Here is a 21,471-nt window from a genome sequence, read left to right on the forward strand (position 1 = left end):
CCTGGTTCCTGTAGCTGTCCAATGTCACCTCCAGGTGTCTGCGTCCCTTACTGTCACCATTCCTTCTCCACCTCTGGTGTCCCCAAACTACAGACATGCCAATTCTCCTAGGAGGGAGCAGAGGGCTTGGCCAGTGAAGAAAGTTGCTACAGGTTCTTCCTCTGCACAGATGGAGAAAGAACAGGGAGAAGAAGTCACCAAATGGGAAGAGCAAAGCAATTTGTCCAGGAGGACTCTGAGACAACATCTACACTGGTAAGTGGTGCCAGGACCCACCTCCTGGCCCTGGAGCCCAGAGGCATGCAGGAGCCTGCATCCACACCACCGCGTTATCTTCACATCCCAACAAGGTGGGCACCTCAGTCTGCCTATAATTGGGAAATGCTGGGAATACTTGGGAGGATGTTAATCAGCCCACCCCAAAATCCCACCAGGGACCTCTGCAGAAGTTCAGCAGCACAGACAACCACGTCCTCAAGCCTCACTATCCTGGCAGCTGTTGGACAATGGAAAGCCAAAGAGCAAGTCTACCTGCTGCAAAAGGCATCAGTCTCAGGAGGGTTTCTGATCTCTTCTTGATCAAAGCAACATCACTTACCCTTCCAGGAGAGCGATGACGTTTTTTCTGGGCCTCCCAATGTTCGGCCCATAGAGGTTTGCTCTGGAATAAGTGCGGATAAGCTGCAGCAGGCTTCTCAGCTGGATGTAGTCCTTCCCCAGCTGGCTGCCGTTCACCGAGCGGCCGATCAGGGTCCGATAGTTATTGGGCTCTGGGAAAATAAAAATAGACAAGCAAGGCTTGCCAGCTCTGCTCCTTCATCCGTGCTTCCGGAGAGAGACACAGCTCACATGCTGTCGCACAGCTTGAGCTCCACAGAGCTGCCTGCCTGCTCTGCGGAGCAGCAGAAGGAGCTTCTGAGGAGTGGATGAGGGCCATCACCTGCTCTCCTGCACCAGCATATCCTCCCGTGCCCCTTTTGCTGTGTGCTGGGTGAAGGACCCACAGCTTGGTGTCATGCTCCTGTCCCCAGAGAGTCCCCCCACTTCCCCTGGCACTGCAGCCACCATACAAGTCCATACAGCTGCTGGTCTGGCCACCCCAGGACCGGCTGTGCCCAGCAGCTGGGGCAGAAACACTTCATGTGCTTAATACCAGCTAATGGAATTAAGATGCTAACACATGCCAGGTCTGTTTTAGAGATGGTGCTGCCTTATAGCAGGGACCTTTAAATCCCTCTGAAACTACATTGGCAAAGCATCCTGGCATCTGCAAATATGCTCTCCCAAAAGGGAATACCTTTCTGCTACAACAAGCTCCATTCCCGTGGCTCTCCTGTTCCCACACTCACCGTTGCCCAGCTCCCAGGAGATGTTGTACTTCTTGCTGGCACTGTACTTCAGCAGGCTGAGGGCATTGGAGCTGTTCCAGGAATTGTTGGGATTTCGGCGCAAAGCATTCAGTGCAAAGATCAGGTGAAGGCCAGAGCAGTCAGCAAAGTTATAGAGTTTGTCTAGAGACCTGGCTGGGAAGAAACAAAAAACAGTTTGTAATTCAAATGAAAGCTAGTTCCAGGGAGGTTCAAATGATCCTGCTGTCCATCAGACCTTGCCTTCTGTATAGGATGAGTCAGGGTCAAATGCCATCCCCATGACATCTGTAACCGCAGAAATGCACCTGACCTTTGAAACCAAGATAGGATTCCAGGTGTGGGCTCATCTCCTTCCAGCATGAAACTTGGATGCCCTCCACCACTGTGTCAGAGCTAGGAGCCGCGTTACCAGAGACAAGTGACTTTATAACATCTCTTTTCATCTGCTCTTGGCAAAGAAAGTTCAGCCTTTCCTGTGCTTATCCTGCCTTGCATCTCTTTCAGAGCAGATCCCTGCAGCGCCTGGGGACCAGAGGAGGAAATCACCACCCCAGGGCTGCCAGCTCACGGCCACCTCTCCTGCACGCCACCACAGCCTGCTCTCTGCTCCCACAGCCCCCTGTGCATAACCAAACCCCAGCAATAATCAAGTAGAACCTCCAAGGTGTGCACCACGCACCCAGCTAACCTCTGCTCTGCACACAAAGAGAGGAGCTTCGTGCCACCCCTTGAGCTCAGGGCAAGAGGAGGGCTACCTCCCTGGTGACAGTCTGGCCAAGCCCTGCTGCTGGGGTGGCCCTCCTGGGGTGCTGGGGTCTTTGTGGGATTCGTGTCCTACTTGCTGGCCCCAAAGCTCCCCAGCTGGCATCTCCCCTGCCGTGTTGTGGCCTTGATGAGTAATGTGGCACCAGCCAGCAGCAGAAGTAGAGACCAAAGAAAGAGCTGACCCACTACTCAGGGAGCAATGACATTAGCACAGGGCACTGCCGGGAGACCCAGAATGCTTAATGCCTTTTTTTGCTTCAATCTTCCCTAAAAACTCAAAAGCAATCAAATGCCTGACGAAGCTAATGCCAGTGTTAGCAGGATACGAACACACACGACAGCAAGAAGAGATTTGGTTAGAGAGTAATTAGATAACTGTGGTGTTTTCAATCATCCCTGCCTGTTGAACTGCATCCCAGGACGCTCGGCGAGCTTCCTGAAGCAGCCTTGGAGATGCAACCGCTTAACTGTGAGGAGCCACCGGAGATGGGGAGGTTCCAGGGGGCTGGGGAGGGCAGAGCGAGGGATTCACTTTCAGAAGAGGGGAAGGAGGCGCTGGGGAATTACAGAGTAGGCAGACCGGTTTCGGGTCCCAGAAAAATACTTGGACAAATAATCAAGCTGCTTGTCAGCACTTAAAAAATATAAGGAGATGATCAACAGCCACAGGAATGTGTCAAGAACAAATCACACTGAAGCAATCTACTGACAGGAGAGCAGGGCTTGCGGCGGCAAAGCGGCCATTTAGGTCTAATACCTTGATGGTTTTTAAGGCTTTTGACACGATCGCACATGATGTTCTCTCCGGCAAGTGAGGTAACCCTGATCTAGACTGAACCGCAGTGAGAAATACGCACGCCAAGAGCACCAGTAATTTGCTGTTAAACTGAAGGGTCTAGGCAGCCTGCTCTGGGCTTCTTTACACATTTCCAATAGAGGGGTATAAAGGAGCAGAGGATACATACATCAGACTTGCCGTGGCCCTGAGGTCCTAGCATGCACCACCACGGCCAAAGGAGCTGAAGGGGATGGAGGGGAGGCGACCACATGCTCAGGGAATAGCTCTAAGCCCAGGGGCGATGTTCCGAGACCCCCTGTGCCCACACGGCTGGGCCAAGGTGCAAGTGAGATGGTGACAGCCAGGAGCTGCTTGCTCCGATCGGGATAAGCTGCTCACAGCCTGTACGTCTGTGTTTATTCTGTCACCTTTCCTGGTCACTGAAAGCCTCGGTGAATATGGAACCAGCTTTGAGGTCTGAGAAGAATACACTTATTTTAAAAGCAACGTTTTAAGGAGGGTCAAGGAAATAGGCTAACTGAATAGCTAAAGTTTAATGGAACGCAGCAAAGTCATGGAAAGGAAAAGAAAGGAAAAATGTGGAGGAGAAATTCCTAATCCCTTTCACAACCTTTTTCTAAACGCTACTGGTTTGAGTGAAAAGTAGCTGAATTAGATTAATCTAATGTATTCATCCCACTCGTTCAGGCATATTAGCTGTTTTTCTGGATGTTTAGTGAATTAGAGACAGATACAGTTACTTAATACTCATTTACTTCAGACCTCCAGGCAAAAACCTGCACTTGAAACTCGGATAAAGAGGATAAGATAGACACATAAATGACAACATGAAGATAGCAAAAAGGTGTTACCTGCAGTTCCCCTGCTAGAAATGAAACCTTCTCGCTGGTGCAAAACAGTTGTAGTTCTTAAGTACTACAGGAGGGGATTTGATTCATGTTTAGGAGCCTCTGCAGAGCACTGGGAATTGATTTTCCGTGCATCCATCAGAGGAAATAAGCTGTCCGTTTATCCCAGTGCAGGGCCTGCCACTGTGAAATTATATTTTCCCCATGACACTTATTTTGTTTCCGTGTGCCTGGACATAGAGATGCCACATGTATTTCATGTTCTGCCATGACGTTCCAAGCTAGAAACCTCAGTGATCAGGGGAGAGAGCTAGGAGAAACACACAGACATCTGAGGGTTGCTCCTGCAGGTTTCCAGCGGTCTCCCAGCACACGAACCGACCTGCAGACTCCAAGGAGGCTGCAGAGAGCAGGAAACTACTAATAAACCTATCTCTGCATCAAACCAGATTGTTAATATGGGCACTCTTAGTATCAAAAGTATCAGGTATCAAGCCCATTTATCTCCTTTATCCTTGGCAGCTCTCTAAGGATGGTCTGAATCTGGAAGCACCAGTCTCTCCCGTGACTCTAGCAGAGCCTTGATGACCAGTTTGTACAAGATGCCCAACTGTTAGTGGCTAAAGGGCATGTCTGACCCCTCCCGAGGTGATCGCCTTAAAGTGGACATCTCTGTTGCAGACAGCTGTGGTTAGTTGAGAAGAGTACTGTCATGGGTGGCTAAAGCACAAAAAGAAGCATATTTAGAAGACCTCAAGTGATGTCCAGCCCTCCATAAGTACAAACAGGGCCAAAAGAGAATGCTATAAATATTTTACTGCCATGACTAGGGATGGCCACATTACTTCTGAGTAATGAGAACATGAAGAATCGCAGTATTATTAACAGCTGGCTAAAACTCACTTTGAATTCTGGATAATTGCACTGTTTTTTCTTCATCAAACGCAGAAAATCTTCCAGGAATTTAACCTTTCCCCAGCTAACAGATCATTAGGCAAGGCTTTCACAAAGCATTTCAATAGAAAAAGCCATTGTCGTACCAGAATGAATCTTAATAGAGCAGAACTGGATTTATAAGACGTTCTCCCTGCCCCTTCTCCCCCTCCGCCGGGTGCAGAGGTGCACACGCTCAGCACTCACGTGCCACTGAGCTCAGGGAGGAGAAATAAAGCAAAAAAAAGATGAAAAAAAAAGAGGAAAAAAAAAAGTACAAGGATGCTGAGAGTCGGCTTCTGCCACTTACTAATGCTCACGTAGTTGGAGCAAGGCTAACCAAGGCAGCAAAGCTACGTGCTCCGTTCCCTCGCACCCAGCGGCAGTGCTTGCTGGCAGGTTTCAGCGGGGATGGGCTCCTGCCTTGGTGGGTTTGGGACTAACAGCAGCCAGTCAGCAGAGACAGAGGCCCCATAGCCCTGGCACAAAAAAGAAATCAGAAGATATTTGGGCTTTCTCAACCTTTTACATCCTCGGTTGCAGAGGTTTCGACGCATCTGGAGAGTGAATACCGCCTGACAACGCGTGGCTGGGTGGCCGCCAGCGAAGATCTGCTCGCAATCCTGCCCTCGGCTGAAGGTCTGCACAGGAATTAAAGATTTTGGCTGTTTGCATGGATGTCTCACCCTGCACAGAGGGAGACAAACAATTTCAAAATGCAGGAGAAGGTGTCTGTGAGGCCACAAATGGTGGTGGGGTACGTGGGACAAGTACGTCCTGTGGGATTCTTTCCCATTTTTCTCTTTTTTATACGAGGCTAAATGTTAAAGTTCTCTGAAAGATGGATGGCACTTAACTATGTGGCATGCTAACACAAAATCTAAGGCACATTAAAACGTCTCTGGCAGTTTAAAATAATTGGAAAGACTTTCCAGTTATAGTTACTGAATTAAACATTATACTTAAGACTTTATAAAGAACATAGTATTGACTGCCATTTGGTAAGAGGGACAGTTCAATAATCTCTGGGTTTGAAAGTCTTCCACATTTTTTATTCTGCTTCAGGAATTTTGCTTTGGCAAGGTTTAGCACGAAGAGTGGAAATTCATGTGCACACTGAGACGGAGGCTGAGATCAGCCAGTGGGCTGAGGGGTGGCGGGGCATGGCACGGCGTGCCGGGGGCTTTCGTAATTCTGGGAAGTCAACCAGGAGGATAGGAAAGAAGAGCTTGTTCTCCCTCTATCCCCACCGTTCACCACGTCTGTCTCTTGCACGTACATCGCGTGCCAGCGCCGAGGAGGACGGCGCGAGAGCTGAGCACGGAGCGGGCAGCACACACCGCACTTCCCAAATCTGCAGGTTAGCTGGGAGACCAAGCAAATGCACAACAGATGAACCCTTCTGTTGATAAAGCAAAGAAACGCCTTTCTAGAAATAACGATTTCAACTAATTACGGGTATTGCTCGACTCTGCATTCCCCATAAATTCTGAGTAATGCCTGGAGCATCCCTGTAAACAGCTCCTGGTGCCAGCACCAAAGTCAGCAGCATCTCCCACCCCTCAAGGACCCCGCAGGAGATAGCGGAGGGAAGGGGTTGGGAAAGACCTGGCAAAGAGCAAAGAGAAGCCCAAAGAGAGCTTTACAGGGAGGGGGCAGAAAGGGTGGTACAGAGTGTTCAGACAGGAGATGAGTAAGATGGCTGGCAAGAGCAATGGATGGAAAAAGCAAAGTATTCCCACTTATAGAAGAACAAGTGGGTACATGGAAAATTTATTTACAAACAAATTGCCACCACAGTCAGCTGAATCCCATTTGCACTGGCTCTCTTGGGTTGAAAATCCTCATAAAACCACATGTGTGTGGCAAGGACTTAATGTTTTCTTAGCAAATAAATATGTATCAGAAGATACGCAACAGGCAATCAGAGTAACTCCAGACCCATGGGACAGGTCTGCAAAACTAGCTTGAAATCTTCCCATGGATTCCATCCCCAGTCACGGTAGGGTTTCAGACAGGGAAACCAGAACCCCCCATCCACAATTTGCACAGTTAGAGTACCGAAGAGGAGCCTTCACCATCACTGCAAGTTCAGAGGAAAAGCAACATGCCACACTGCCCGTATGCACTACAACATCCAGCTTGATCCACTGGAACATGGGAAGATTTTCCTATTCTAGCTGCATGCTAAGCCATTCCTTCAAAGTTGCTGCTTAAAGAGAATTTTAAAGATTTTGAGGCTACCAAGAAACCCACACAGTTGCTGGAAATTGCATTCTAATGATGACCATCCCAGCTGGGAAGCTGTTTGGTTTTAATTCAGTCTTCTGAAGCATTTTGCTATGCAGTAAAACCACACCGTGTAAAGACGCTGAAGAATTCCCAGGCAAAATTACTGGCAGGAGGGAAAAGTTTGCTTGCCTCAGACACAGGTTTCACCTGAAATGCTCCCTCTACCTGGTCAGGCTCCTGATTTCTCCCAGAGAGGATGGAGGTGTGCAGAGCTGTCCCTTGCTCTTGTTTACCTCCCAGGCTTCCTTATTGCTCTATGGGGGAGCAAAGGCTGGGGGCGTGCTGCATGCCGGGAAGCGCTTCCCAAGGCAAGGTGCAGCGTTGGAGGTCTGCTCTGAGTGACAAGAAGTGCTTTGGCAGAGCTATAGAAAAGGGATCTAGTTTAATCCCATCTGAAGAATACCTGAAAGTTGGAGGAACTGGCTTTAATACTGCCAGCCAGTAAAGAGATGCTGTGCACTGTGTGTTAATGAGAACCTGGATTTTATATCCAGCTGGATGACAGATGGGGGATCTGGGGCTATTCCCCCCGGAGTATCGAGGGGGCCTTGTTCCAAGGGAATTGTTGTCATCATCCCTGGTCTTTAAGCAGCTGAACATCGACCCTCGATATTCATTCAAGTCTTTAACTAGATTTTTCATTTCACTGCCAATGCAGAGGTGATTATGCTGACCACGTGAGCTAGGTTCAGTCCTTAACACCACCGTACAGAAATAGCAGTCTGGGGGCTTGGTGTCAATCTCTCGCCAATAAGGAGCTTGGCCGGCAGCCATGGATTGTGGGCTGAGTTCCCAGCTGGCATATAACTTGGAAGACAACCACGAGGTCTGGGTTCAATATCCAATTGCTAAGGAGTCTGGCTGACAGCCTCATTTTGCGGAATGAATCCCAAATTAATATAATGCTTTTGATACCAGACAAGGGGCATGGCCTGCTTCCAAATGCTGTAAGGGCTCAGATAAAAGCCATAGGCATTGGGTTCAGCATGTAAATGGCATCAAGGTCGGATAACAGTCAGGATTGGGCTTAATCCTCAGATGGTGAGAAAAAGGAATGAGCCCTGAGCTCTGCCTTTATGCAAAAAAAGAGCTCAGAAGAGCAGAATAGCTCTGTTTTCAATCCTTGCGTGGTAAAGAGCTCACAGGACAGTAATGGTTTCTAGGAACAAGTGTAAATTGACATGAAGCTTCAGAAGAGATGTGGGATCTGGGTTCAATCTCCAAATGCTGTAAAGCTCAGATAATGGCCAGAGGGGCAATTTCCAAACCCTCTGTTCCAGCCTGGTGCCTGGGAAGGAACCAAGATCACATTACAGCTAAGAAAGCTGCTTTCTTTGCTGCGTAACTTAAGACGTCTTCCCGTTTGGATCAGGATGAATCCAGCATCTTCTAAGGTTTCAGAGGGAAATGGAGGTGAGCAGGGAGAGGGCTACAGGTTTGAGCAGAGCAGAAGAACCCAGCAAGAGAAAACAAGACCGTGAGCACCACCTGCTCTTGTGCATCTTGTTGGCCACCCCAGATCCCTGGGCTTGATCCATGGAAACTGCTCCAGAGAAAACATGGGTACAGCTCATCAGCATCCTCGCTGCTCCACAGTGCCTGCACCGCTGGGCGTCCTCAGGGCCTCTGCGGGAGGCAGCTCATCCCACCGAGAGACGGCGATAGCCTGCGTTGCAGTTACTTCTCACTGACACCCCTCGCACAAGGGATTGGTGTGAAACAGCGTGCACAGCAAAAACTCACTGCAGCTCTCGTAGCTCACTCGTGGAGTAGCCTCCTGACGCAGATAGGCTAGTTTGCTTGAAGTCATTCCATTTTGTATAAAGGAATGCAAATAAAACTTGTATAAAATATTCAAATACTACTTTGAGTTGGCATTTAAAGTTGGTCTGTTACATAGGAAACCCTTCCGGGACATAGTTTTATCAAAAGCGATATTGTTCCCATCAAAAATTTCAAATTTGATAAATCGGCATTATCTCCCTTCCCTTAAGGAAATCCTTTAAAATCTAATTGTGGCCCCTGGGGCTCTCAGCTTTAGCTCCAAAGTCTGAATAGGATGGACCACAGAAGACAGGGCCTGATCGCTGTGAGCTGTGATATAACAAGCTGTGCTTTGTAAATCAGCCAGACTCTTGAGCAGCAACTGCAGACTTGGGGTAAAAACCCCCAAAACACCCTCTCAGGGCAGCAACTACCCATTCCTAATGACCAGGGGTGCTGAAGACAAGCCCTGTCAGCACTATCCCCTGCACGGGTGGTGGGCACAGCCCAGCGTTTTGCTCTTTAGCCTGTGCAAAGCTACAACGTTGGGGACAGGTTACAGCTCAAGCTACAGAGCCGCCTTCCTCTGGGCTTTACCTATGCACGTGGAGGGAGCAAACCCGCCGGGCTTGGGAACATGGCTGCAGATATAACCCAGCTCCGCTGCCAGACCGTTTGCTGACAGAATGACTGTTTTATATGGCTATAAGAGCAGCTATAAGCGCAGCTGTCTGAAAAGCAACAAAATCTATGATGTGTGTTTCTGAATCCAATGACAGCTGGCAGTGCTGCGCTGCAGCTCATTCCTTCTTTTACACAGTTTAGCTAAAACGCTTCTCTGTGATCACCCCGATTTATCAACAAACAGCAGTTTCTGGAACAATTTAAAAGCATTCCCAAATAGGCAAGAAGTGGTCAGCTCTTCAAGCACTCAGCAATCTGCGAGCTCCCAAATAGGCAGGCGGCTGGAGATGGATGGGGACGGCTGATGGGAGGACCGAATGCCCTCCCCAGCCACCTCGCAGGGAGGACAGGGCTGTGGATCACAGCGGGATGGGGAGCTTTGAGGCAGGGGTACCCGGGCAGCTGCAGAGCATTACCCACAGGTGGGGGCAATGGTGATTTATATGGTTTAAATCTGACTCAAAGCGCAAACGTGAGCCATTTCTGTGCTGCCACAGAGGAGAGGTGACTTGGTCCCTGTGTGCTGCTGCTCCCCGGCTGAGGAAGCCACACGGAGGGGGATCTCCTCCTGCCACCTCCCAGGCACGGGAAACCCCGTGCAGCCCAAACCCACACAGGTGCGTACCAGATAATGCCAAAGCTTGCTGTACAGCTGTACACTGTAACACGACGCAGAGCGAGAAGACACAAGGGCAGGTATCATGCTTGTCCCCACGCTCACCTCCTCCTGCCGGCTGCGGGGCAGTGCCTGCGGGGCAGAGGACAGCAGCCGTCACAGGGACCTGCTCCTCTGTGCATCACTTGCTGCTCAGGCAAGCTGCATCCACATCATTCTTCCAAGGTACCACAGTTGCAAGGCAGAGATTTTCCTAATAAAGATTTTTTCTCGACAGCACCTGAAGTGCTAACACTGCAGCAAGAGGATGGATGTTTTCAGCACTTTCCTGCAAAAAGTGAGCTGGGCAGCATGGGCTGAGCAACACCCTGCACACATGCTGCGTGGCTAAACCGGAATGAAAAATGTACAGGTATGAAGCGTGTTTTTAACATGTTTATTTAATCCCAGTAAAATGCTTAACCCAGGTAAACTGTGCATCCAGTTCACCCATTCCCTTCAGTCCGTCTGGCAGCTCCGATACTCGGCTTTTGCTGCCTGAACTGCTGTCATGTGGCAGACACACGGCTTGATTCAGAAGAGCCTCGCACAGGGATGCGAGCCAGACCCACCCGACAGCATCCCCGGAGCCGCAGAAGGCGCAGCGCCTCGTACCGGACCTCTCTACCTCCCGCCCCCCGGGTCTCTTGCTGCTCCGGAGGAGAGTGACACTGATCAGTCATGCTAGGAAGCTGAAATACCACGGTGGGAACAAACTCAAACTGAGGACTTTAGCGTTGCCAAACCCCAACATTCAAAAATCATGAGTCAAGCTCCCAAAAATCATGGGACTGGCTCGAGAAACCTGGTTTTAACATAATTTTCATTGCCTGCTGTTTTCAAAAATTTTGAGTGCCTTTATAGGACATTTTTAAGCTCTTCTACTACCAGGAGAGCTAAAATCTGGCTTGTTTTTATTTTTCCTTTTAACGGCTGTTGATGTGCAGCAAAACAACTGTTTTATTTTACAAGTTGTTTGGGTTGGCCTCGCTTCCCCGTGGGTGGGGGCTGCGGCCGGCGGCCAGGGGTGGCAGAGGCACGCCTGACGCCCCTCGCCGGTGGGCGCTGCGACAGAGATGCTCTGCCATTAAGCAAGGATCTGCCCATCTCCTCTTACAATCCCGAGCTATTTGGGGAGTAAACCCACAATCCACAAAAATCAGGTGCTTCATTTTATGGGTCTGAGTCAATGTTTCCTATCGTGCGAGGAGCCGCAGCCATGGTGCGCCGCTGAAAACCGCCGATCCCAGTCCCGGCCCATCCTCTCCTGCCTGCTGACCCCATTCTCGCCATCGGCCGTCCCTGGCTGTTCCCGCTCGGCGGAGCAGCTGATTTCCCTGGGAGGAAAAGGGAGTGACTGGGGCTCTTCGTACACTTTGTGAGTTGGGCATCTGGTATTTTTCAAAACTCTAAAACATTTTAACTGAAAACTGTCCTGAAAAAAAAAAAAAAAAGAAAGAAAAAAGAAAACCTAACCAAAAAACAACGCATAAAACCGGAAATGTTTCAATCTGAAATCCTTAATTAAAACCACACTCTTTAGTACATAAAGAAGGAAGTTAAAAAAGAAATGTACTTTTGCACATTACAGACAGCATTATAATAAACACAAAGCACTGCCAAGAAAGAGGCATTTTCAAGGCTAAAGTAGATGCCTCCAGCTGCACTCAAATAATGTCAGAGGGCTTGTCCACATTGCCGAGTGTCATTGCATTTGAACGCGATAGCGAACGACCAAGCTAGGCGGATGCGGAAGACGGCAATTATTGGCGCAGACCGCTAGCGCTGCAGCAAGGACCATAACCCGCTGGGGTCTGTGAACTCCTCCGACTTCCCACAGATCCCAGACCCTGGTCTTAATCTGTAAAATATTTGAAGGAACTGGCCCTGGCTGCTCCTCTGGGCTCGCAGATACGGCTCAGCTGGAGGGACCCGGTTTGGCAGGAGCTCTCCCCAGCTAATCTTTGGGGGAATCTTGTACCAAAGCACACAGGGTGGAGTCTGAACCTGATTTTGGAGGCACAGACAAATGGCCGGAAAAGGCCGGCGTCATTAGCTTGACGTCCCACACCGCGCAGCCCAGGACGCACACGAGGAGCGCAGGAGTCAAACCCAGTCCCTCAGTAGGACAGATCAGATCTTTTGTAAAGCTATCCACCGCCAGCTTAAAATTTGCTGCAAGTATGGAAATCAGACTATCCCCATGGAAAATGTTGCAGTTATTTAATGTCCGTGGTCAAAATAGGCACCTGGCTTGTGGTCCAAACTTACCTGTTTTGGCCTTCTAGTGACTGGATCTTGCTATACCCCTGCCTGCTACGTTTTGTTTCTTCTGGATAGCTCAAGATTAAGATCCTCTAAATATACTTTCAATAAGCAGCATTTGTTGCAGGTCTTCAGTATCTTCATGGTAATGCAACTTCTCCAAGCTTCCAACCAATTCAGTAGCTCTGCTGTCCTACAAGTCTTACCAAGCTACGCCAACAACACGCTGCTGTGCGTGACATTTAGGATCTCACGAAACAATATGGATGTGCTGAGGGAGAACAGGTCTCCCCAGGCTCCTGCTCCTCTGCACCAGTTGCAGAGCTGTGCTTGAGTGCCCGCTCCTGCCCCGGCAAGATGATCTTCTGCAGTGAGAAGATGCTGGAAAAAGTAGCGTCTGGGTGAAGATGGTTGATACCTCTCCCACCTAGTGAGAGGACTGGAAACTAGGTCTGAAGGGAGCCACTCACAAAAGCTAGTGGGTGCCCTAAAACCAACTGAAGGCTTGGGATATGGCTAAGGGAAAGGGAAACTGCAGTAGGCTCAGAGAAAAATTCTGAGTGCGAATAACAGGACAGCCTTCTGATGATATTATATGTCTGCACATAAATGCCAAGGAGACCAGGGAATAAACAAGATGACTTTAAAGCCCTCATACACAACTACAGCACTTAGCCTCACACCTGCTTCATGGAAAGACATCACTGGAGGGTAATACTGACAGAGAAGATGTAACCTGTTCAGGAAACAGAAGGAAATAGGAAGGGGTTTTTTCTTTTGTATGAAGAATACTTTGGGGTTCAAGAAGAGGTGAGAAACAGACTCTGTGCATGTCCCCAGGGACAGAGAAAGAGACAAGGAGCACAGGAGATGTCCCACAGAGCTCTGTTAATCAGAAAGAGGACAAAGACGAGGCCTTTTTGAGCATCTGACTGAAACAGCCAAATAATTGGAATTGGTAGGAACAGGTAATTTTAATTGCTCTGGTGTCTGCTGAAGACAGAGCAGGGCAGGTTCCAGACAAACCAAGCTGCTGGAGTGCGTGGGGAAAAGTTGCTCTGGATAAGGGAAAGTAGTAGGGGAGGGGATGTTTATTACTTGGATGTTATTGATACAGAAAGTTGATTAATAGTCCAAAACTGGAAGTAAATTTGAGTGCAAGTGGTTACAAAACCATAAAGTTCAGCAATTTAAGGCAGTGAAGGAACAAGAACAACGGATTAAAGATAATGTATTTCAAAAAAAGCAAATTTGAACAAATTCAGGGCACAGGTCAAGAGGATCTCTGGGGAAGGGAGTTTAAGACAGCATTTCCCAACCAGTGAGACATGGAGAGGCAACAGCTGTGCTGTGGGTCCAGGGGAGAGAGCAGCAGAAAGAACAGCAGGAAAATACCCTGCAAATACATACAAATAAGAGGAAGAAAGAGGAAAATATCAATCCGTAACTCAGTGCAAAAGCGTAAACAACGTATTCACAGAAAGACCACTCTTTGCTTTAGTTTTCGTAGAAAAAATTAACATGGCTGTTAATTACATTAATTTTAAGTGTGAAACACAAGCAGACCTGAAGAGGGAAGGAACAGATGAAAGACCACTTTGAAAACCTAAACCACAAAAGTGCTCAGTTATCTTTATGAAATCTGTGTCAGATCGTTTTGTCAAACACAGAAGATTCATATGTATTAATAAATACTTTTTCTGCATCTTCACCCAGAATTTTGCCTTTATCAGCATGCCCTCTTGCAATAATGCTGCACTTAGCTGAAATGGTTTTACTCCTGATATACTGGGAGTGTACCGATTGCTTTACTCCCCCAGACGAAGACGCATTCCCTGATACCCTCGGCTTCCTCCCACTGCTTGCCAGCATTTTGGGGGAATGCATCTCCTCCAGCTTTATTGCAATGGAGATATCATCATCTGAACTACTCTTCTTCATCCTTTTAAGGTGAGCAGGGAAGAACAGGCACGACTCCTTGTAAAGCAAGCACCTAAAGCAGCTCAGGTGAACTCCATAGGAGCTCTATACCTCTTTATCTTCCTGGAGAACAACCCAAAGCCAGCCCAGCCCTGGAGATCAACGCTGCAGATATATGGACTTGGATAGGATGGATGTTAAATTTCACAACAGTTACTCTGCAGCCACTGCTGCCAGCACAACTCCTCCGCATTAGTTAGCACATCCTTGGTCGCTGTAGAGATAGAGAGGGGTGCTCGCACAGCCTGCCAGGACAGTAGCTCCAAATATCATCCCTTAATTGTATCATGCCTAGAGGTGGCTGTCAAAAATGCAGGGAGCCACGTAGGCAGAAGAGGCAGATGAGAGCACAGCTCACTTGTGGTATGTGGGACTCAGCTAAACACGCAGCAAAAGACTCTGCCGTGAGTTACTCCAATCAATGAATGGATTTCGATGTCAGATGTTAGCTCTTTTCCAGAGAGACCCTCTGCATGTTTTTTAATACATCTGTGCACCCAACTGCTGAGTGACCTACAGCACTGCCCTCCTTCCTTCTCCCCTCTTACTACTGGAACACAAATCCTTCAACTGAAAATACATCATATTCTGGAGCTAAAGAGTCGTATTAAAATCGAGTATATGAGGTGCTGGATTAAGCTAATGGTGTCATTGGCTTGCCTTCTGGGAGAGGGATCTGAGATTTTTGCAATGTACTTGTCAGATTTTTAAACTTACTCAGCTAAACAAATAACCACCGCTAAGCCTCTGAAAGGGATTCTGCCCCCAGCCAGAGGAGACAGCCTTCTGAGACAATTCTTGGGGAAAAAGGTTGATCTAAAGGAGCACAATTTCTCAGGGTTTAACTGAATGTATCTCACTGGTTAAGTAAACAGTTATCTTTCTGGATATGGCATAATCTCCACTGAAAAATAAATGCATGGAAAATATTAAAATCAACTTATTAAAATAAATTCACCCAAAACTGCACAGCAGCCTCTAATTAAATAATTCCACCTGAGAATCCCATCCCCTCAGATCGCATATGGGATATGCCCACTGGCTCCCACCTTCGGTAAATGGGAACCATGTGGGCAGCATTAGAAGAGGGAAGTGCAAGAAAAGGTGAGCCCAGTGAAAGGCAGATGAACACACCATGGCATGCTGGGGAAGATTAAAGGGAGACAAAAAAGGAGGGCTGAAAGCTTTTGACAGCAGAGAACAGGAAAGTTTCCATATCTGAGAAAGGTTACGGGCTTGCTCTGAGCGGGGAGGAAGGTGTTAGCAGTTGGAAGAAAAGACTAGGTCTTGTCCTGGGAGGAAATGCTTCAAAAGCATTTACTTTCCAGCTTAGCAATGACTTTGCTCCATTTATTGCTGAGGGCTGTGGATGTTGGAAGCCTGATCCCACAAAATGAGGCTGGTTGCGCATTATTGTACAGCTGATAAACGTTAGTCTTTCAGAATTGGGAAATATATTTATGCTCACAGCACTCAGAAATGACTCAACAGATTCTCACTCAGATTTCAGGTCATCTCCTCAAGCCCTCAGTCTGAAACTTTAGCATAAGGAATTCCCATTTAAAGAGAAATGATAGGATAAAATTATAAACACTCAAACGAGGTTTGCAACCACCGACCTGGGTTTCCACGTGCTCTTAAGCTATATCAGCACCAAGGGGACAAGCAGAGTGAGGGGCTGGACACCACGAGGACATGTCAGACACTAGGAGCACCTCCCGGAGAGAAGCCGGAGAGAGACGTAGGGTGCCCAGGATGAAGGCAGCAGCGGCAGCAAACTCTGGCAGCCCCAGCCTCTTCCCAGCAGCCCCAACCCCCAGGAGCATGTGCCGACAAGACCTGGTGGTGGTGCGCTGCTGTGCAGCACAACAGCTTTGATCACAAAGACTGATGGCGACGACGAAGTAGATATCTATGGCGATTTAGGGAGGAATGTGAAATATTTTGTGCGCATGTGTGTAGAACAGACGACTACATCTTTCTAGAGCACTTTTGGCCATCCAATCAAGAAGTCACATATGCAGCACTTGTGTTAGAAGAGGTGGCAGCGGTGGGGAGAGGTTTATCAAGCTGATGCTTCAGGCCCTAGTTAATCACGACTTCTTTCTGGTGAACTTTACTGGCACCCCAGCGCACACAAGTCCTGGCACAACAAATGCAACACAAGCCCGTAACTATCGGGGGGGCTGGAAAACCTCATTAGCTTGCTGATGGCTCTACACCCAAGTGCAATCTAATCACCACAAGGCCCGAGCAGAAGGGAAACCCAGCCTCCACGGTGGCCTGGAGGAGTTTTGGCTATGCTGTTGATAACCACGCTCCAGGAGGGCATTGGCTGGGGCATTACACTGAAAGCTGGTTTCTAATCAGCATGTTTCCTGCATATCCCGTTCCTTGACGCATGAGGTGCTGCAAGTCCTATCGGTGATGATTTCCTACTTCTTGAAGGATGGAGATCTGCAAAATTTCCTTAGCCTCTAATGGCTCCTTCCCAAGGACAGACTCGCTAGGAGGTGTAAGCTATTGGCAGCTCGAGGGCCCAAAGGAGCTGTTGACCGTGTTTAGGCCACAATCCAGAAGACTTGATTTCATCCAGTGTAAGTGGAGCTGTTTTATTTATTCTAATGGTCTGATGGTGAGGGAGGAGTGCTCCCTGGCTGCCCGCGACAGCCACAGCCCTGTTCCAGACACAGGGTCCAACACACAGCCCTGCTCCAGAAAACGCTGCTCACAGGGACAAGGCGCCCATGCTCACGTGCCACCTGGAGGCAAGGTTTCAGCAGACCCATCTGCCTCCCTAGAGACGTTTATTCTTCTCTTAGACCTGTTGTCTGACCCTGTCCATCTTCCCCAGTCAGGTGAGCCCATGTGGTTGCTCCACATCATGCTGGAGGACCATTTGAGTCTCCCATCTCCAGCAATGGCCAAGAGGAGATGCCTGGAGAAGAGCGAGAGAGGGGCAACCATGCTGTGACACCTCCCAGGGTACACTCCTGGCCTCCAGGAATCAGTGGCACAGGGGACCAAACATTACAAGGCATCAGGAATCTTACTTCCTAAATAAAAGCAATAGCAAAAGCCAGTAAATAACGATAGCCCCAGCACTTCATATGCACCACGAGTATGACGAAACTCAACTCTGAGTAACCTGCTGTCCCATCTAAAGGTCTGAGAGCAAGATGTCCTAGTTCGCACAAAACAGCGAGAGTCTGCTGAGCCCTCAGAACAAACTTGCGCCAAATTATGAATAAAGATCCAAGAAGACTTGACACAAATACTCAGGCAATGACTAGAGAAATGACTTATGAAGTGCACAGCGAATGCCTGCAGGGCTGACCAAATGGAAGAGAAGCTTTTAAGAACTGCAGGAGCTTTCCAGAGGAACAGAATCTAAGGAGTGCCAATTTGTGTCAAAGATTTTCCATCTGCACATAAATAAATAAATAAGGAAGATGGAAGCAGACAGGGAGAGATCTGTATTGTCCATCACAGAGCCCTATGTGGGTGTAGCTCCTCCAATGCAGAGTCTGTGCTAGACTCCAGCAAGACAGAAGCATTGCAGATGGCCAGTGTTAGTTATCTGCGTGGGGCTGAATTATACTTTATAGGCCCAATTCTGCCTCTAAAATTAATACTGTGTCCTCTACACGTCCAAGGTACTCTCTGGACCTGCACAGCACCCCTCTACATGTCCAAGGTACTCTCTGGACCTGCACAGCATTCACCTGCCAGAGAGGGAGCAGCAACGTCCCTCAGGCAGTGTATGGGCTGGGAGGACAGCAAGAACAAAGGAGCAAGAAAAGAAGATGTGGGACAATAAATAGAAGGGAAAAAGAAATAAATTTATTGGCCAAGCCATGACATCCCAGCTCCCATTAACTCCCACTGCTGCTCACCACAGCACCTCAGCATAAGGACACCAGCCTTGCCACCCACCAACACGTCCGCGGAGGGAGCAGAGAGGGAGGGATGGCAGGCAAAGAGGGGACGAAGGCAAGCCAAAGAGTGCAGGAGGGAAAAAACGTTTTGGGGTTTATTTTTCACACAGGATTCACAACATTCCTCAGAAAATTTAATTTTGCCGTCCTGTTCTTGTTTGCTAACCAGAACCAATTTAATTTTAAAACAACACGCAGAGCCAACAGGGGGAAAAACATTTTGCAATGGCTCTTCGCTCCCACTTGGAACGGCGAGCACAGCTTAACTCGTTCGGCTCCCCCAGCCGCAACACCGGCTCACGGGGAGCCGGCCCACTGGCACGGGAAGCCTCTGGCCAGAAGGGAACGGGGGACTCGCTGGCACTGGTAAACAATACGATGCAAATGGCTTTTTTTGAGCAACTTGATGAATCCCATCCCACGCATCTGCGGAGGCTGGAGGTGGTGGGAGAGGAGAGCAATTTGTCCATGGAACATCTTCCTCTTGCCCCGGCTCCCCGCTTGACAACTCGCTCCGCAGTTTGTAAAAAAAAAAATGGCTTGTTACCGCATTTAACAAGAGCGGAAGGCTCCTATTCCTCTTCCACTACCAAGAACACACACATTTCTCGTATCAGCATGTGAGCCTTCTGTGGTTTCAGGCCTTGTTGTGACAGTTTGGTAAACAAGCTGATAAAAATCAAGCACTTTTCAAAGGCAAGGTTAACACACTCATGTGCAACCTGGCTTGTCAGAGAACACCAGAAACTCCAAACACGTTGCTTCTGCTTACCATCTGCATGAGCTTATTCAGACTAAAATAACAAAGTGTGTTTCCTGATCTCTGTCAACGTAAATAGAGCCATTAAGCTGCGAGGCTGTTTACATTCTGGGAAATAGTCATTGCATTCATCCTGATTGCTCCTCGTCCCGCAGCCACAGCGTCCCCACACCATGCTAGCGGTGGCTCTGCTGCAGACCACAGCCCCACCAACCACCGGTTAACACCAGGCACTGGGACCCGCCACGTCTGTACCACAAAGCCAACGTAAAACCCTTCGTAAATATTATACGTTGCTGTCCAAATTTGGTTTTATAACTAGAAACAAGGACACACTTGAAGGATCCAGCTCTCCCAGTTCTAATATCTGGTAGGTAGAAGTAGGAACATTCATGATTTTTAAAAGGAGCTCTTTTGGTAGGTAAAATTGTAAATATTAGAGCAGAAAAGACCCGGAGCTTGCCGGCAGCGTGCTTACAATAGCTCTGTCTTCTGCGTCACGCAGGGACCAGCACTCCAACACGAGCACGTAGAGATGGCACAGACTCCATCCCAGAGGATTTACGTCCTGGAAGAGAAGGGGACCGTACCATCTGTAAACCGTTGCGTCCCGGCACATTGGAGCCAAACGCTGCGCTCTTTTGGCCGAGGCAACCCGTCTGCTTGCAGGGAAGGGCTGAGAGCGAACGTCCCCCAGCCCCACGGGGGTCCCACCGCTCCAGCCAGCGCCTCTTCGCCCACATGGGGACCGGGCTCCTGGGCGCTGGCGGGGACATTTCCACAACCCCCAGGAACACGTGCCGTTCTGGATGCTGGCCTGCGTTGCTAGCCTCGTTACAGCCCTAATAGGTGCTCCCTGTAATTGCAGGAGACCATTGTTTTTTCTTGGCCTAGCTTCACCTGCAGAATTGTAGAAGAATGAGAATTCCACATTTGGAAATAATAACAAAAGGATAAAACCGGGCAAATAATGGTGCAGGCCAGGTCACACATTCCCGTTTTATTAGACTCAAACCCTCCTGAAAGAATTTCCTTGAATCTGCGTGTACTAGCTAAGTGCAAATATTTTCTAGAGGACATTCTGTTTCACAAAATGGAGGGGCTCTGTTTCTGCGAGGGTTACATCGTAAATTATCCATTATAAGTTCGGCAAGTTTTGCCTTTACGCTATCTAGCATAACAGCGCTGGACCTGCCCTCTCAGCTCTGCTTGGCGAGCCATCCCATCAGAAACGTTCCCCGTTGCAAGGCCAGAAAGTTGTGTCTCTGTATTGCTGCTCTTCACAGCTCGTGTCTTTGTCTCTGTCCCAGCCGAAAATATCCCTTTCCTCTTTTGCATATGGCTCTTCCCTACCCTCTCCCTCTGCTACCAATTAACTCACCGGAGCAGTCGGGAACCAGAATGACAGACAAAGTGGAGGATAAAGTTATAGTCCCATTCCCCACCGTACTGATAGGGACAACGCTTAGCCCAGCTTTGTGCCGAAAGGCAGCGTGCAGCAGAAAGCCCACACGGTACGAACAAGGATAAGAAAGAAGTGAGTATGAGTGCGTTTGCTTTAGCTGCTGATGTTCTGCCAACCACGTCATACGTAACCGTTTAACAACGGGGCTCATGAAAACCAGCACACCAATATTTGCTTTTACCTTGACTTTCAAGGCATTTGAGCTATGCAAACACTGTTTTTAGAAGAGTAAAACAAATATGGTTTTGTGTTTGTACGTGAGCAACGGTGAGGTCGGATACACCGCGGGAATGTCATTGCCCTCGGCAGAGCCGGTATGTCCAAGTGAAATGTCCTGCCTTGATTCAGAGCTGTTAATCACGTGCCAGGAACCATCGCTGGTTCCAGAGCTACGCACCCACTGGGAGAGAGGCTTTCATCACAGCCCTGTAATTAAGGGGAAATGTTAATGTTACATGTTAATAACTTGGAACATCAGTTATCCTGGGAGTTCAGAGAATTTTAAAAATGTAAGTATTTTGATAAAGCTAATCAGTTTACATACCAACTTTAATTTAGCTCCAAATAAATCAAGAAGGTTTTACTTTTTTATGCCAAGATATTCCTGCAGAAATAGAAAGTACCTCAGCGTGAACATAGCAAATCTCAGCCATGTTACAGGCAGGCACAGCGTGCCAGCACGCAGCACCTTGCATCTGTCCCTTTGCATCTAAAATAGTTAAAGAATTACTGAGTGCTTTGCATAATAAACCCTTAATATCCTTACAGCACATCAGGTTCGCTTGGAGGGGGGGGGACATTCAGTGAAAAAAAAAGATGCCTGTGGCTGGACTGTGTTTTAATCATGTCCAGCCCTTTCCATTTGAGGTGTATGTATCAAGTATCTGTCCAAACAGGAAGGACGCACACACGGGATAGTCAGAACAGCTGAAGCTCACGCACTGGAGAAGGCA

General features: G+C 48.5%; 1 protein-coding gene across 1 annotated transcript in view; it reads right to left on the reverse strand.

The window, feature by feature from the left end:
* HPSE2 (heparanase 2 (inactive)) overlaps positions 1 to 21,471 on the reverse strand; it is a gene marked incomplete at both ends in the record, with an annotated part of 85,362 nt that overhangs the window by 23,217 nt on the left and 40,674 nt on the right. The window contains 2 exons of the mRNA XM_009579609.1: positions 599 to 770; positions 1,350 to 1,523. Coding sequence (XP_009577904.1) covers positions 599 to 770; positions 1,350 to 1,523 — 346 coding nt within the window. The remainder of the gene's footprint in view (positions 1 to 598; positions 771 to 1,349; positions 1,524 to 21,471) is intronic.

This window comes from Fulmarus glacialis, unplaced genomic scaffold (assembly GCF_000690835.1).
Source record: "Fulmarus glacialis isolate BGI_N327 unplaced genomic scaffold, ASM69083v1 scaffold3796, whole genome shotgun sequence".
Lineage (NCBI taxonomy): Eukaryota > Metazoa > Chordata > Aves > Procellariiformes > Procellariidae > Fulmarus > Fulmarus glacialis.